This window comes from Sphaerodactylus townsendi, linkage group LG08, assembly GCF_021028975.2.
Source record: "Sphaerodactylus townsendi isolate TG3544 linkage group LG08, MPM_Stown_v2.3, whole genome shotgun sequence".
Taxonomy (NCBI): domain Eukaryota; kingdom Metazoa; phylum Chordata; class Lepidosauria; order Squamata; family Sphaerodactylidae; genus Sphaerodactylus; species Sphaerodactylus townsendi.
The window spans coordinates 68,687,894-68,705,447 of NC_059432.1; the positions used below are offsets into that span (position 1 = coordinate 68,687,894).

At 40.6% G+C, this 17,554-nt stretch overlaps 1 protein-coding gene across 2 annotated transcripts in view; it reads right to left on the reverse strand.

Moving 5' to 3' along the window:
- Window positions 1-303: 303 nt before the first annotated feature.
- The window catches only part of ARMC8 (armadillo repeat containing 8), a 66,370-nt gene continuing 49,119 nt past the window's right edge, over window positions 304-17,554 (reverse strand). For both annotated transcript variants that reach the window (XM_048506001.1, XM_048506000.1), the window contains 12 exons: window positions 15,261-15,461; window positions 14,556-14,651; window positions 13,633-13,715; window positions 13,222-13,303; window positions 11,780-11,866; window positions 10,059-10,151; window positions 9,349-9,498; window positions 7,185-7,280; window positions 5,244-5,339; window positions 4,309-4,381; window positions 2,880-2,973; window positions 304-2,312 (listed from right to left, as the gene is read on the reverse strand). In XM_048506001.1, the coding sequence (XP_048361958.1) occupies window positions 2,279-2,312; window positions 2,880-2,973; window positions 4,309-4,381; window positions 5,244-5,339; window positions 7,185-7,280; window positions 9,349-9,498; window positions 10,059-10,151; window positions 11,780-11,866; window positions 13,222-13,303; window positions 13,633-13,715; window positions 14,556-14,651; window positions 15,261-15,461 (1,185 nt within the window). In that variant the 3' untranslated portion in view covers window positions 304-2,278. The remainder of the gene's footprint in view (window positions 2,313-2,879; window positions 2,974-4,308; window positions 4,382-5,243; window positions 5,340-7,184; window positions 7,281-9,348; window positions 9,499-10,058; window positions 10,152-11,779; window positions 11,867-13,221; window positions 13,304-13,632; window positions 13,716-14,555; window positions 14,652-15,260; window positions 15,462-17,554) is intronic.

The window sequence follows — 17,554 nt, forward strand, 5'->3', positions numbered from 1 at the left end:
CAAAAAGCAGGCAAACTGGAGTTTATACACAAACTGCATTATGTTACCAAAGTCTGGAACTAGTTTCTAAATAATCAGAAGTGGGAAAATGACATTTTAAATGAAAGGATACATAGTGCAAACAGATTTCAAATTAAAATTACTGAATCCATAACACTGAGAAGTTGAGTGAGAGACTAAACAGGATGTAGCTAATAGGATAGAGACTGGATTTGTATAGTCTTAAATTAAGAATACTCAGATTATGAACCTTTTCACTGCAAAAAACAAAAAAAAATATCAATGGGGCCAAGCCATTTTAAATACATTCTCCAGAAAAAGGTCATCTTTTTATTTACAGTGTTTTCTATTTGTACATATTTATAGCAACATCAAAAAAGTATTCACAAAGCTTCACTGAGTGCAAAATGCCACTTCAATAATCAGATATCATCCTAATATTTTACCAACCTGTTTCCCAAGCATTACCCAGATTGTCTTAGCATAATTTCTATCCACCTTTACATGAAGGGTCACACTATTAAAAAGCAACCTCCAAGTGTGAAGATGAAAATTTGCACATCTCAGCTGTATTCAACACAGTTTTAGGCATATCTATATTTAAAAGTAAATGGATATGCATATGGCTGATGTAGGCATCACAACAACATCAGAAGTGCATGTGTAATAATAATCCAGAGTGCAAAAGCAGCAGCCAGGCTGAGGGAGGCCTCCCCTCTTCCTACCCCTTACGCTGGGGAGCGGATTTGGACAAATCTGTCAAGTGACTTTTCTCAGTATTATTAAGGCTACAATCACTTTAAATGGTTTAAATAAGGCTTTATTTCTGAGGTACTAAGTTAGCAGGTGGGCACACACAGTGCAGACCTACAGAAGTCCAACCCCAACAAGTGTGTAGCAATGACACTGAGAAATGACATCACTTTTTACTATCCCTGAATCACTATTACTTGCCTTTCAGAGTAAAACAATAAAAAGTATATAAAACTCTTATTTTTGTTTTGCAGCTCATTAACATTTCTAACAAAGGGTCAAATTTTATTTTTTTAATATATTCAATGTGATGTGACAAGGGGTGTGAATGCTTAATTATATAAACAGCGTATGAATGACTGATGAAATGAAACACACTGCCTGCGACTGGGGCTCTTATCCTTTGACATAAAGATCTGTAGATACATGCACAGAAAACCCACTTGATGAACTAGAAGGCGCGAGACAGACAGCAAGTGGTTCACAGAATCAAAAGCCACTGTCGTCATGCATGTCTGAAATACTACCAAAAAAACCCAAACAAAAGTGGGGAATCATTTATAGCCTATTCTTTGATAGGGTTTCTTCTTTTCTACCACCATGCGGTTCCAACCAATTGCAGCCAGTTTTTTCACTACAATCCATCCATCACAGGCTCAAGTCATCTAAGAATGATGTAGAGTTTTGTAACAAGTGTCGTTTCGGAGGTGGCGGCAGCAGCACTGGCACAGGGACCTATATTTTTCTTGGTGGTCTCAGGTAAACCCAGCAAGTCATGACATCTGCAAATTCAACCTTCCAATGTACTTAACTCTAAAAGGCTCTGCTTTGGGCTCTCTGAATTCAGCCGACCCAAGGCCAGGGAGCTGGAGCTTACAACGCATGGCAGTAAGAGGCTAGTTTTAGTCGTATTAAATGTGCTACCAGTTCTACTACCTCAATCTCACCTCCTTTTGTTTCGAAAGAGGAAATATAGGTACATTTAGGTGAAGTTAACAAATGCATATACTTTACTTAAAAACATTCATCTGTTAAAATAAACTTCATGGGACAAAACTTTTTAAATAACATTTAAATTCAAATTGTATATAATTCTTTAAAGATTCCATACAGCAAAGAATGGTTAACCCTTGAAAATCTGTAGAAAAAAAACTCAAAGAGAGAAGAAAACAAAGCTCTGAGGTATCACACCCACCCAGACACAGCCCTACACAGGCTGCAGTATAAGCAGAAAATTGTAGACCCAAAGGGGAAAATAAGATGACTGATTGTTCTTTTAGAGTTCAGGTAGCTCAGGGGGAAAAATCCCAAAACAGTCCTCTGAATAAAGGAACTACCTCAATAAAGTCCTCAAGTGCATTGGAGACCTGATCACATAAACTGCTCCTGCCAAGCAGCTCCCTGCACCTGAGAGAAATGCAGCCCAAGGTGCCTTGTGCAAAAGATAAGGAATCAGGTGTGGCTATTTCCCGTTATTCCTTATAATATAGCTTTGAGAGTTGTACAAAGTTCAACTTGTCTTTGATCATGCAAGATACTGCTGGAGTGCTGTCTTCGCCCTGTAACAAGAAATATTTTGTCAGATTTCTTTTCTGAGAAGACACAAGTACACATGGACATCTAGAACAATATCTTTAATAAGATAAATGAGGAAAACAGCAGATTGAGATACTATAAACTGAATACATTTACAGTATCTCATAAAACTAGATGACAGCTATTCAAATTAGAAATGGCTTCTTCCAATAAAGCAGGAAATTAGGTAGTAAATAAATATTAAATGGTGATCTGTAGTTTGTTGGGAAGACCCAAAGCAATACTACAAGAGACCTGAAGATTTATAATAGTATGGCTATGCCCCTGATGGAAAGGCAAGAACCCTACTCCCTATGCTCTATGAAAGCTTTTTCAAATATATCCCAAGGTATCAGCAAAAGAAGTTAGTCACACAAGTTTCCAATATCCTAATCAATTCAGACACCCGTGAAATAACAGGAGATTCAAAGGTTCGTGGGAAATTAAACAGGATCTAACTTTAACGATGTACACTACTGCAATGAGCGTGCATATTTTGACAAAGACCAAGCTTTTTCAAATCTGGTTTTGGAGGGTTTTTTTGTACTTACTTGTCACAAAGATTTGGATCTGCTGACTGACTCAATTTGTGTAGAATATCTACTATTCCAATTTCTCTGAGTTTATCCTGACGTTCTTGAGAACCTAATACAGTAACATAGCATATTGTTAATAATGATTTTCAGAGATATGTTAAAGAGCTACAATGTGCACAGTACTAAGTTGTGCATAGTACAATTAAATCAGAATGCAAGTTAACTCAAATTGCTATGAACATTCAAAATTAACTTCTTCCATGTGTATACTACTAGCAATAAATTAACAGAAGGTGAGCTTTCTTTAGTGATCACTAGTTTCTCAGGCAGAGCTAGTTAGTACTAGAATAAGAGTTCTCTTGGCAGTAGCTCCTGTATTTTGAAAATTTTGCCCAAGAAGTTTTTTAAAATGTAACCAAAACCAGGGAATTAACATATGCACTTGCACAGACCTTGCAACTCTTAACAAAAAAAAAAATTCTGACCAAGAACTTGTGTGATCTCAAGCAGCAATACAAACAGGCATTTAAAAAAGAATAGGTCAAGAAGAGAGAGAGAGGAGGACTTGGTGATGATGGGAGATTGGGGGGGTGGGGAAGGCTTAGAGTGGAAAGTACATCGCATATTTTACTGTAAATACTTTACCACCATTGCAAATACCTAACATACATCATTCTGGCTGCTGTCTACTCCTATCTAACAGTTCGCGTAATTCATTAAAAATAGCCAGTGGTGCAAATTCACATATATTCCCACAATTCTATTAAATGAGAGGGTATAGACTGTATTTTAGCCTATGTTTTTCAACTTCTTATGGTTACAATCCCATTAATGGAACTGTCCAAATAGGAGCAGCTGGGAAAATTTACTTTTTTCACTTTCTCTTCAGGAAAAGCAGATATCACAAAGCATTTTCTCCATATAATGAATTTGCAGTGGAAAGACAATGTATGCTACTAGGTTCAATGAGACTCCTACATGGAAATTGTTCATAGATGCTCTTTCTTATTGAAGTTGTCCTGGTGTTTGTGAATTTTCACAGGGAGGCCGTTGAAATTACCAGGACAACTTCAATAAGAAAGAAGAGACATTAAAAATTAGCAAAGCCTGGCTCCCAGTACTTAAAAAATGGACTGATAACCCCACCAGCAATACAGTGCACTCAACTACACCTTTGCAAAGCAAGTTCCACCCAAACACTTAATGATTGGTTCCCCACCCTGGGACATGGACAATATACCACACTAAACTTTCCCTTCTCACTTAGACACAGTGTGAAACAGACTTTTCTCTGTGATACACCTCTGAACATGCCAGCCACAGATGCAGGCGAAACATTAGGAACAAAATCCACCAGACCATGGCCACAGAGCCCAGAAAACCCACCAGAACCAGTTCTCATAAAATGTTTCACATAGCACACCCAAGAATCACACAATCTTACCTTCTTCTTCATTCCATATTAGATTAGATACACAAAACATGGCTGCAAGCTGCAGTTTAGCATTCGAGTGACTCTAAATTTAAACAGAAAACTATTTAGAAACACGTTCTTAAACAATCATTAGAAAAGGAGAAGGAGAGCACATCTTGTGCTCTGGAGTCAGTTTTTACACCCCACTTTTCTCTATCTTTAAGGAGTCTGAAAGCAGCTTACAATTTTACCTTTCCTTCCCCTCCCCCCAACAGACACCTTGTGAGGTAGATGGAGCTGGGAGAGTTCTGAGAAAACTGTGACTAGCCCAAAATCATCCAGCGGGCTTCATGTGGAGGAGCGGGGAATTAAACCCAGTTCTCCAGTTTGAAGTCCACCGCTCTTAACCATTACACCACGCTGGTATACTCAGGGCAACTAACAGAGAAAGAGAACATGAATAACTAAAAAAGTCCTTAACCCAACATAATAAAAAGAAAACAACAAAAGGAGTAACCCTAGTAGCAGCTAATGTTGTCTTTAAAATCTTTGAGTCATGGAAAACTGGAATCATTAAAAAAAAACCAACAGAGCTGATAAAAATAAAAATATGTCACAAAACAGTCAGCTTCCAGAAAATGCTAATTTAGCCCTTTTTGAAAGCCCACTTGAGAAGAACTACCATAAACTATCTCTGAAAGGTTGTTGAAGAAAGGGTCAATTAAGTTCTGAAGAGGAGGAAGTTCCAGAGCTTGAGTGCAACGGTCAACAAAAAGTAACTAGAAGTTATATCCTGCAAAGTTGACACACAGAAAAGGCCAACTCTTGTCGATCTGAGCTGGTTCTCTCCAGCACCTGATACCTGAAATCGTTTTATAAGTGAGAAGTGCTCTACTGCTGAACAATGGCACCTTCCTACAACGTTATTTATAAAAAGCAATAGAAATATCAATAAAATTACTTACCATGTAATACTTAATTTTTTGCAAGATATCATCATTTGTCATAATTAGTTCTTTTGCTGTTGTTCCATCTGCTATGTTGGCAAGTATACATAATGTCTGAAAAGGAGCGGGGAGAGACAGAAGAAAAGTAATCGATGATATACAGCTCAGACACTGCAGAGTCCAGATTCTTGTCTGAATGCTTTTGGGACATCAATTTGTGTCTAGTCCCAACAAGATTAAGAGTCGAATGCTGGGGAGCACGCTTACTTCCCTCAATCTTGAGGTGATCTTACAACCTTGTTTTAGGCTACACAGTGTTCCTCTCAAGCTTGAGGAGTTTCAGAATGACTACGGGGTAAGCAGCCTCTAAGCATTTGCTGGTTTTTCTTTGGTCACTCAATCTTCCAACAATTGCCAGTAGAGGGCATCACCTGAAAGTCTCTCTGATGCCTGGGATTTTTCCTGGCAAAGTGTGGGCAGTGTCAGTGAAGCAGACTTTTGGGATTTTTCCTGGCAAAGTATGGGCAATGTCAGTGAAACAGAAACAGTCTGTCAGAGAAACAGACTTCTCTCTGTGATACACCTCTGAAGATGCCAGCCACAGATGCAGGCGAAACGTTAGGAACAAGATCCACCAGACCACGGCCACACAGCCCAGAAAACCCACCAGAACCAGTATGGGCAGAGTGTTTGGCATAAGCCTAAACATGCAGCAGGCTTTGATTCTGGAAGACTGTTGTTTCCATTTGTCCCTATTGTGGACAGACAAAGTGCAGAACCTCCACACCATTTGAATCTTTCACGGCTACACCATCTAACAGCAAGTCACAGACAAAATGTATCTACCACTATATTTAATTTTGAACATAACCTGAGATCCAGACCCTTAAATCCATAAATTAGGGTCTTACACTGATAAAGGAGATATTTCTATAAACTTGAAGGAAATCTACGGTTTGTAGAAAAATACAAAAGCTTTATAAGAACAACCAAAGGTCCCCAAAAGTCCCAAATCTAACAAGCTCTATGCTTCCACAGACATCACAACTTCAACTGAGCAGATCTTACAAGAGCAATGTCATGAGCATCATCTTCAACAGTGAAAACCAGTTGAAGTGGTGTGAAAACGATGCTACAAGAGGAGGGAGGGGGCGGAGAGAGTAAAACAAAGCCGAATGGCAGGAATAAGCAAGAAAGCAGAAACGCAGGTACCCTCACCGCATGCTTCTCCCTTTGAGGCTGGAAAAGGACTGAAAAAGGGGTGGTCCCACACTAACGGGAAGAGGAAGTTGGGTCACTGGCCCGTTTCCTGACTCCCCTACTGGAGCATGAGAAACACCCACAGGATGTCCACCGGCTCAGGGGAGAACAACGTTACAAGACAGGAGAGTGAAAAGGGGGAAAGGGAGGTGGTAGAGAACGAACTGGCACCGTCACTACGACTGGAACAGCAGCCACCACTATTACGGTTATGTGAGCCTCACAAGTGGAGGCAGAAGCACTGAAGGCAGGCAGATCAGCAGGTGCTGAAAAAATAGGCAGCCCAGTAGGGAGCCTGAGTGAAGCAATGGCTGGGCTGGCCAGCAGGGAGTGAAGAGGACAACAAAGTCAGTTGGGTAAGCCCAGAATAAGGACACGGAGGCAGCAGGAGTAATGGCAGGGCAAAGTGAAACAGTGGGCGGAACTAGGAAGGGAGAGGCCAGGAAGGAAAACTGGCCACATGTGGGCAAGAAACAAGAAAGGGTGGGAGAAAGGGTAGATCGGATTCCCTCCCTTCAGGCCTCTTAGATCCCATTTGTATGTGCATAGGTGTCTTTACATAGACTACCAAACTTAATTTTTCTAGCTACAGAATTCTGATTACCTTGGCAGAGAATTGATTTTTGTTTAGCACAGAAGTATGCACAATCCCACTTGTGCTAATACACATATATAACTTAACACAACAGTACTAAATACCTGCTCTTTGACTTCTACGTTGTGCTCCCCTTCCAGAATGAGGGTGACTGCTTGCATTATTTGCTTGCCATGAGTACTGATGATCTGATCTATATGCTGTCAAAAGTTATAAATATGTCATTAGCAAACGATGCATTTCAAAAAGTTAAAAGACAACATTCACTAAACATTTTTAGCAGACGTCTCACTAAAATTAATTCCTAATGGCAAAACAAATTAGCTGAAATTTACATTACTCGATCAACAAAAACCTAAGGCATAAAAATGTGAGACAATCTTTGCTGACCGGAGTAGGACCAAAATGGGGTCGAACATATGTACAAGATGCATCAGCGAACAGAGCTAATTTCGATACAAAGATTGTTTACTAAACCCTTAAGAGTCATTGTGGATGAGTATCTATAAATGAGAGGCTACTATGATAATAAACAAAATAATATGTATTATGAGAAATAACAGGTGAATCATGTGTGCTTTTTTCATGCAAGCATCTCACACATAACCAAGAAACATGCATAATTTGGGATGCCGATTAAGAACAATAAGTTATTTATTCTTCAGCTTTTCAACTCTGCTTTCCAGTTGTAACCATTCATTCTTAACCAGACATGCAAGTTAAAGGTACGCTGTAGAAACCCTGAACCGGTGCCCAAGAGCAGTTTTGGAGTGGTTGAAGGCTAAATAAACTGATGCTTAACCCAAACAAGATAAAGTTCTACTGGTGTGCAAAAGGTCTGAGCAGAGATTTATAGTGTAATGTGTTCTATGTGCTGTTGCACTTCCCTTGAAGGAACAGGGCTGTGATCTGGGGGAGCTCTTGGACCCAGGCCTACTGCTGGCTAAGCAGGCGGCAGCTCTGCCCAGGAGTGCTTTTTACCAGCTTTGACTGGTAATGTAGCTGCAGCCTTTCTGGGTGGAAAATATCTGGCCACTGTAGTGTATGCCCTGTTACATTTTGATCAGATTACAGTCATGTCTCAGTTTTCGTCACCTTCGGAAATCGTTGGTTTCGGTTTTCGTCAATGGGATCCAGCCATTTGTTGCCTTCGGTTTTTGTCTGTCGCCTCGGTTTTCGTTGGCATGCTGACGAAATCTGAGGCGACTTTTGCGTAAGTTGCCATGCCGTTTAGGCTGCGCCTGCGCAAACAGCATAACCTCAGTTTTCGTCAGTTTCGGTTTTCGCCGAGGTAATCCGGACAGGTTACTGACGAAAACCGAGGTATGACTGTACTGCAATGCACCTTACATAAGACTGTTCTTGAGATCTGCTCATAAACTTCAACTGGTGAATAATGAAGTTGCCTGGGGTAACTGGAGTCAGTCATAGGGACCATATAACTCCAATCTTGGCCCATCTACACTGGCTTCCAATTTGTTGCCTGGTGTAATTTAGGATGCTGAGGCTGTTTTGAGACCAGCATAACTGAAGGACCGCCTATACCCTAAACACTACAGCCATCTTTAAAAGTTCTTTTTCAGGTGCCCCTACCTTCTGAGATTAGGTAGGTGACAACTTGGTAGAACTACTACTTGATAGTGGCAACAAAACTCTGGAACTCCCCTCCCAGATAGACAAGTCAGTCTCCTGTTCTCATCTTCCATGAGCTGGTGAAGATTTTGTTTTGCTTGGCATTCCCTCAGTCATCCCTTCATCCTGCCCACAGTTTTAATTGCTGTTTTTGTAAGTATTTTAGCCCTGGTTTTAATGATGGGTTGGTTTTAATGGTTTTAAAGTGTGATGCTGTTATGCATGTTTTCATTTGTTAGCTGTCTTGGTGGCTCTCATGAGGACGGAAAGGCAGGTCAGAAATTTTTGTAAAATAAATAAACATTTAAAAATCTACTTATCAATGTCCTTATGTTACAGTCTGATCAATAATATCCTCTATATAGCAAGAAAGGTGGATGTTTTGGGTTATGAGCTAGGCAATACGCAAACTCACATGACCTTACAATGCAGTATGCCCTGTCTTTTGTGCAGATCTTCTGTGCCAATGCTTATATCAAGCTCTAGTTCAAACAGTGGCTGATGGTTACAGCTATGGTCCAATTCCATTATCAGAACCACATTACATAATAGCACAAAGTACAGCAAATTAGAAGATCAGGTTTTTCATACTTTGAAAGCAACTTTTAAAGACAAGTGATTCATGGTTTTACTTACTGGACGAGTAGACAACAGGTTTCTAAGTAGTCCCAATGTCTTCATTAGTACATTTACATCAGAATCTGACAATAATTGGAACAGTTGCTCTGTACTCAAGCCTCGTAAAATATCTGCTTTGATCTTTTGTTCTGCTTGAAATGCCATATTCTAAAGGACAGAGAAAACTAATCTGATATTTGTTGTTATCCCAATGTTTTTCACAAAAGGTCAAGTTTCATTACACAATCTGTCTCCATCTACTGTATATAAACATAAAAAACTACAGCGTGCAATTAACATTTCTTAGCAGCAAATTTTGATACGTTCCTAGAAGCCTCCTAAGGTTCTACAGACTTTCAATTTTAAAATTCATTTATTTAACCTCATTTTAAACGTAACTTATAGCATATGTAATTAACAAAGCAATACTAAGCAGTTACACCCTTCACTAATGTCAGTGGGTTTAGGAAGGTGTAATGCTGCATAGAATGGCCCTGCTAACAATTCAGTGTTTACTGAACATTACTACATTAAAACACAGTTTACTACACTAAAACTTCTGTCAGGGACTTGCATACATGCACAAAAAAATGAACTCCACTAATTTAAAAGAGTTGACACTCTTTATGACCACATTATAATTTCATCTTCAGTGTTGCCGACATACAGTTTTGCACAGAGCGATGTCATATTTTTGCAAAAACTATCCATTTAACAAGCATGCTCACCATTAAAGCCCAAACTCCGTTCACTCGCAAGGCAAGATTGTCACTCTGGGTTAAACTACAGAGGAGTTCAATGGCTCCCGATTCTAGAATAGGCTATAATTGAAAAAATATGAGTATGAAAAATCTCAAGTGAAAGTTGATTTAAATTTACACATGTACAAAGATAGTTGTGCTCAGACCACAAAATGCATAATGGCTTAGAACTTGCTTAAACTTCTTGCACCTTGGATTGAACGCATATGTAAAAAATACTGAACATAATACTTTAAAGTCCAGGGCCCATTCCACACGGGCCCCCGCAGCGGCTGTACACTGGCATATATGATGCTGGTGTGGCCCCAGAGCCGTTCACACGCTGAGGTGCAAGCGGCCCCAGAGTGGCTGCGGCCCATGGAGGCGCCTCTCTTTCATTTTCCCACACTTACCTTCTCTCCCTGCAGAGCTCCACAGGGACAGGGAGACATGTTCACGCTGCCCTCCAACCCCCAGAGTCAAAGGGCAGTGTGGGCGTGTCTCCTCGTTCCCTGTGGAGCTCTGCAGGGAGAGAAGGTAAGTGTGGGGAAAGCAGAAGGCACCTAAAAGTGGCGCCTCCAACCTGGTGCCGTTTGCATGGCACTGGCTGGGAAACGCTTTATCCCCAAATAGCATTTCCCTGCCGGTGTGGGGGGAAGCACAGCACTGCCTTGATGTAGAGGCAGCAGCTGTGCGAATAGCACCCCTGGAACAATGTTTTTACCATTCCAGGGGTGCTGTTTTTCGCCCCTGCGGAGTGGGCCCAGGTCAGGTAGCCCTGTTGGTCTTTAAGGTTCCAGGTTTTTTTTTCTTTTTTCAAACTGATTTCTTGTGGCAAAATCATTTATGGACTTCCACCATATGCTGTGTATCCTACATGCTTAAAGAGAAAGCAAATTTGTAAACAATGTGGTAAAACTGTGATTGAGACTGCGACACAGATTTAGCTAAGGAAATTCTGCTCCAAGAAGAATCTACCCAGAACTGGCTTTTACAAGGAGCAGGGCCTTTTTACTAGAGAGCACTGATAGGCTCTTTCAGGGGAAGTTTTCCTGGCTTTCTCTGTTAGTGTTCTAAAGGGAAGTGAAAATATTCTGCTTTCAACTGGCCTTCAGAAGTTACTAATTTTGTTGATTTCTGATTTCTTCCTGAACTGATTTCTTCCATTTACATTCCTCTCTGTCCTCCCAATAGGGATGCAAAATGGCTTACACCACTGTCCTCTCCTCACAACAACCCTATGAAAGTAGGTAACACAGAGAGAGTCTGTGACTAATCCAAGGTCACCCCGACAAGCTTCTATGGCAGAGAGGGGATTTGGACCTCTGTCTCCCAGATCCCAATCCAACACCCAAAACACTGTACCAGGATTATATCTGCATTTTGCATTTCCACCACCAGTGCAACCACTGACTTATATGGGACTGAAGGCAACTGAAGGATAGTAGGCAGCTGGCTCACAAGTGTTAATCAGCAGTTCATATCTGCTGCTAAATGTGACCTGAAGGTTTCAGGAAGGGAATGGGCTTTCTAAACAGAGGATTTTATTCTATAGTGAGTTCTCCACTATTTTGAAAGGGAAAAAATCCTGTTAATAGGGTTAGAAGAATTTCAAACCCAAGGCAGGACTCCTAAGCAGCAGTAGTTATAGCCTTCAATTTTATCTTGCAAAAGTCGCAAGTATGTTTTCTGACAAAAAACAAACAAACCTCTTTGCTTGGAGAAAATTCTAAGAGAAGATTGCATAGAGTTGAAGATGCTACCACTAGGATTTCATCTGGAGCATTCTGTAAAACCTAAAAGAAAAATGAATACAAACTATAAATAGCATACCAAGTGCCTAACTAAACTTCCTATGATGCCTACCATTGTTCACAACCTGGATGCTCCATTTCAGCTCACCGCACTCACACCTGAAAGTCTTACAGTGCAATCCAAAGGAGAGTTACTCCAGTCTAAGTCCATTCATTTCAATAGGTTTAGATCAGAATAACTCTCCTTAGGATAGCACTGAAAAAGTCTCAAATTCTGTGCATGTAGTTGATTCTATGGATGCTATATTTTTCCATCTCCAAAATAGGATTCCCCTGCTATATTATGATAACTGGAGTGGGGGAAGAAAAATAAGTCCCCTAAGTGACGTAGGACTGGATCATCCCTGTTGTGTCAGTGGGAGTCATGACAAGAATAAGGTGGAAAAACAGTTGCACTTATCTGTAAGGGCTGCTGACTGAGTGGTCTTCTGTGCATGCACACACTAGAATTATGCATGTGCAGAGCCAGCGATGGAAACATCTTGAGCTATTGCTATTAGGCGTCCTCATGCACTTCCCTCTCAAAGGTTATATGTCTAATGGCAGAGTGCCTTCCGACAGTTCCATTTGAGCCGCCACCCATACTTACATTTATAGTGATAACTCAAGTGGAGCAGGAGGGAGGGAATGTGTGCCTGCACAGAAGACAACTCGATGAACAGTACTTACAGGTAAGTGCAACACTATTTTCACTGTCATGGTTTCTGTGCAGATCCACACTGGGATTCTCCCAACCTACACACAAAGGAAGGCGGGAAGAGTTCTCAAACCACCAACAAAATAACTTTATTTAAAGATAAATAAAGTACAGCCTTTTCAATAGCAGCCTCTCTTCTGGCTTCAAGATCCAGTGCATAATGCTTGTCAAAGGCCTCTTCTGACAATCGTGTTGCTATTCTGAAGACCTCCTGAAGTGACACTCCTTCCAGGAAAGCAGCCAAAGAAGAGTATGATCTGTCTAGACATCTAGACACTGTGGCATCTTCAGAGGTGTATCACAGAGAGAAGTCTGTTACACACTGTGTCTAGACACAGTGTGTAACAGACTTCTCTCTGTGATACACCTCTGAAGATGCCAGCCACAGATGCAGATGCCAGCCACAGATGCCAGCACAGAATACTATTCACTAGGCAAATTCAGATGCAGGCGAACCTAATGACCACAGCCACACAGCCCGGAAAACCCACCAGAACCAGTTGAATCCGGCCATGAAAGCCTTCGACAATACACAACAAAACAGTTTGACATTTTGCATATTTGTGTTAAAAAGAACATGTCATGCAATTTTTACCATAATGGTTCAATGCCAAATGAAACTTCTGAAGCGCTACTTTACCTTCATTAAGGGTTTCCATACAGCATGGTCTTGGAAACTAGTTCGAAGCTGCTGCACAGATCGTGACAAACTGTGCAAACATCTGCAATGAAAAACATCACATGAGATTCTCTAGACATTACAGAGTTGTTTTTTTCCTCCTAATTCTCTAAAAAGCTAATTTTATTGCAAAGTTAAGTGAGAACATCAAAGGCTTATTGTCTCTCTCTTTACAAGCCACTGGTATTGTCCAAAGTGATGTGCAGAAGTGCCATCTCAAGCAGAATCAATTGCCTCAGAATGGTACTAATGTGCTCAGGATGTCACTGCTAGAATCTTAAAATCAGATTGCTGCATTTCTTAGCAAATAATGTGCAGAACAGTGTGATTGAGCACACTGGATGCAATACTATTCACTAGGCAAATTCATACCTGACAGCAGCTAAGCGCACCTTGATGCTAGACTCAGACAAGCCATTCACAATTCGGTCCATTATATTTTCAGTTTCAATAATCTGAATAAAAGATAATGGGATCAGAGTAAGTTCCTGAAAAGAATTGTCTTTTAAGAATACTTAAGGGTGAGTTGAAGTTCACAATTCAGGAAGAGGGAAAAAACATTCACCAAAGGCACCATCACTTTATTTTGTTCACTGTCGATTCTTTTTCACAGTCCCATTTAAAATCACCCCAAAATCCTCACTTTCATCCTGTTTCAGACTCAGAGGGCAGAAAATGGGAGCGGAGGGAGAGACATATTCTGGTTCAGCCCTAAAAATAATGAAATTGCTTAAACAGTCTAGGCCATCTACCACACTGACCTCATTTGCAAAAAGCTGCAATGAAGCAATATGAACTAAATGAAGTGATGCTTTTGCAAGACAGAACCTGTTCCTTCCCTCACATACACATATGTATCAGTGTGATCATTTCGGTTACATGGGCAGCCCAATCCACACCCAAAGGCGGCCAGGGACAGTGCTGCTGCTGTGCCACCTCCAGAGGACTTTCAGGCGGCATGGGGAGGCAGAAAATACAAAAACAAAAAAATAGAAACACACTGCTGGGAAGCCCTTCATAGGGCTAAACGAACCAAAGATGGTGGGCAGTTGTGCTGCGGCCTTGGTCTTGGTCTTATGGCACACCTTTGGATGGTGAAGGCCATTAAGCCCTATGGAGGACTTTCTGGCAGTGGGGGGAGAAGGGATTTTCTGCCTCCTCCCATTGCTGGAAAGCTCTATAGAGGCAGCAAGGCAGCCTTAGGCTATGGACTGCGCCGCCTGTATTAATTTCATTTACTTAGCAAGCCTGGGACAGCTACCTTACCACTTCTAGGAATATGCCTGAATGCTCACCTTCTTTCGTATATCTTCATCATTAGCTCCAAGTGCAGCATACAACTTGAATGCAGCCTGGCGCAATTCATGCGCATGCTTTAAGTCATGGTCAAGCTATTAGAAAAACAATCCAATTTAGATTATCCTTAACTTGCAAACTCTTTCATTGTTGAAGTAGCAGAAATAATTTTCATATCAGAACAAAAACAAACAGAAAAACGACGAACTCTTCTACTTTTAACTGGAATTGTTAAACACTAGTATAAAACCTAATCCCAGTTTGTTAAACTCTCTGCATTCTGACATCATGACTGACTGGAGTTGGCTCTGTATTTTAGTTTTCAGTCTCAGTATAAAGACAGGGTGGGCAGAAAGAAGAGGGAGGGGAGGAATTAAGCGACCAGGTTTATGCTTGTCACAAATAAATTCAGGTTTGTTAACATCATTTGACATGAATCTTAATACTGAGCCAGAATCATACTTCAGTGCTTTACCTAAACATGGCAGTAAAAATAAATTATAACAAAAATAGCCTTGTGATAAGGAAGGCAAAATGTTGAAAGTCTTATCAAATTCCTATTTCTTCAGTAGGCAATGGATCTGTAACTACATTTACCCTCAGTAAAACATTTCAAGCTCCAAATACTTGTATGAGACATTGTATAATTTAGAATTTTTTTTCTTGTGCTTTTGGAAAGTTTTCTATTTAATGAGAAAACTTACCCTTTTTATATCAGTGATTGCACTCACTGAACTGGGGTATTTGAAGTAGTCGGCAAGCATTGCAATAAGATGGTCAGTAATACTGGCAATTCTTTGTAGTTCAACATCTGTTTCAATCAAATAAGCAAGAGTTTCTGCTCCATCTACTCTCTCTTCCAGTAACCTCTCTTTACAACACATCCGTACCAAACATGGTAGTGTCTGCAGGGTACAAAATGACACAGTTAAACTTGTTTTTCACCTCACTGTAAGTCTTAGATTTATGATGTTCAGGTGTTTCTTAATCAAACAGCTTTTCAAAAAGCTATGTAAACACTTGTACAACAGTAAATATTTATAAACAGCTAGTATAAACACCTTCCTTTGCTGTCGTAACAGTCGACATAATTGTCAAGAAATGGCATACAATCAGAATGCAACAAAGAACTTATCCATACCAACATCCCTTTAGACATGCCGAGGTTTACTTGAACCAAAGTATGCATAACTTAATTATTTGAGATCAACTTAGTGTTCTTGTAGAATAGAGGTTCCCAACCTTTTTTCATTTGCATTTCCCTAAAATTGTACCCCTGTATTAGCAAACGCCCAAATGCTCTGGCATGTACTCCAGGTTGGGAACCACTGTTGCAGAATAAGTTATCACTGAACAAAAATAGTTCTGGCCTCTAATTCTTTTACAGCAACTGCCACAAAGAGAGCCAATGTGGTGTAGTGGTTAAGGCAGGGGTCTGCAACCTGCGGCTCTCCAGATGTTCATGGACTACAATTGCCATCAGCCCCTGCCAGCATGGCCAATTGGCCATGCTGGCAGGGGCTGATGGGATTTGTAGTCCATGAACATCTGGAGAGCCGCAGGTTGCAGACCTCTGGGTTAAGGTGGCAGACTAGGACCTAGGAAATGCAGATTAAAATCCACATTTGTGCCATGGAAGCTTGCTGGGTGATCTTGGGCCAGTCACACACTCTCAGCCCTGATCCTGGCTAGCATTTAGGTGGGAGACCTCCAAGAAATGCCAAGGTCACAGTAATGGCAAAGATCTACAAACATCTCTTGCCCTGAAAAACCTACCGGATCATCGAGTCAGCTGTGACTGGATGGCAAAAAAAGCAACAACCCTATCAAAATTTGGCAGGGTGGTAGGAAGTAGCCCTGCTCAATAGCTTTTTTCAAACAAACAAAAAAGCAAACACACTATACATGACAAAGAATAATCTTGTCTACACAGAGTTAATTATTCACAATGTAAAAGCCTAAGTAAGATCTAATGCTATAAGATGTCCTATACCAAACAAATATTGAGATGGACTGATTCAGTCAAGGAAGCCACAGTCCTCAGTTTGCAAGACATTAGCAATAGACGTTTGGGAGGTAGTCAATTCACAGGGTCATGGTAAGCAACTTCACAGCAGTTACACACATACAACAAACAAGGTGTTATCTAACCAGAACAAACATCCAAACAAGAATGGTTAGTTATGATAAATGAAAACAAAAATAGGGAAGGGTCTTTCTGAAAATGCAGGGTATAGAGCAAGTAATTTCTTCCTTGAATTCTTGTGACCAGTGTGATGTGTAGTACCACCCTTTCTCCTTGGGGTTAGAGATGAGCAATGTCAGGATGCTGAAAATGCAGAGGAGTAGATACAGTTTGGACAGATGATCACACCCATAATTGGACTAGTCTTCCAAAGAAAAGAAAACATAATTCCCAATTTAACAGTAAAAGGAAAACCTGCAGTTCCTCTGAAGGAATAACCTGACCTGCCTCAATGCCAAAACAGCATGAAATCCCTTTTCAGTACCTCTCATTCCAACTATTCCACATTCAGTTCCTCATCTTGATTCCAAGACTGCCTCATTTCCATGATCATCTTGTACCCAAGCCAACCATGCAACAGAATGTTTTGAAAATATGTTTAATTAAATCCAGAGTTCTCATGACAACACCTTCCCCAGGCAATGTACATTCATTGTGTGTTAACTGCAAGCTCTTCTTCAAATGGGCTCTTTACACAGACCATGTACTGCAGACTTTGCCTTTAACAAATGACAATGGTAATCCAGAGTGAAAAGAGTGCAGTTCCCACAAACACACACTCAGCAACTTCTAGTTACCATTACTGCCATGAAGAGCAGTTCTATTATCTGCTTTTCAAATCCTAAGTAGAAACACTGATTTTAGTGACAGAGTGCATGAACTCAGCCTGCACCTTGACAACTGGTATGCGCTGGTTTAGATTCTATGGTGCTGTTCCGATGGTGAAGGATTTGCATTTTCATTTGCAGTGGA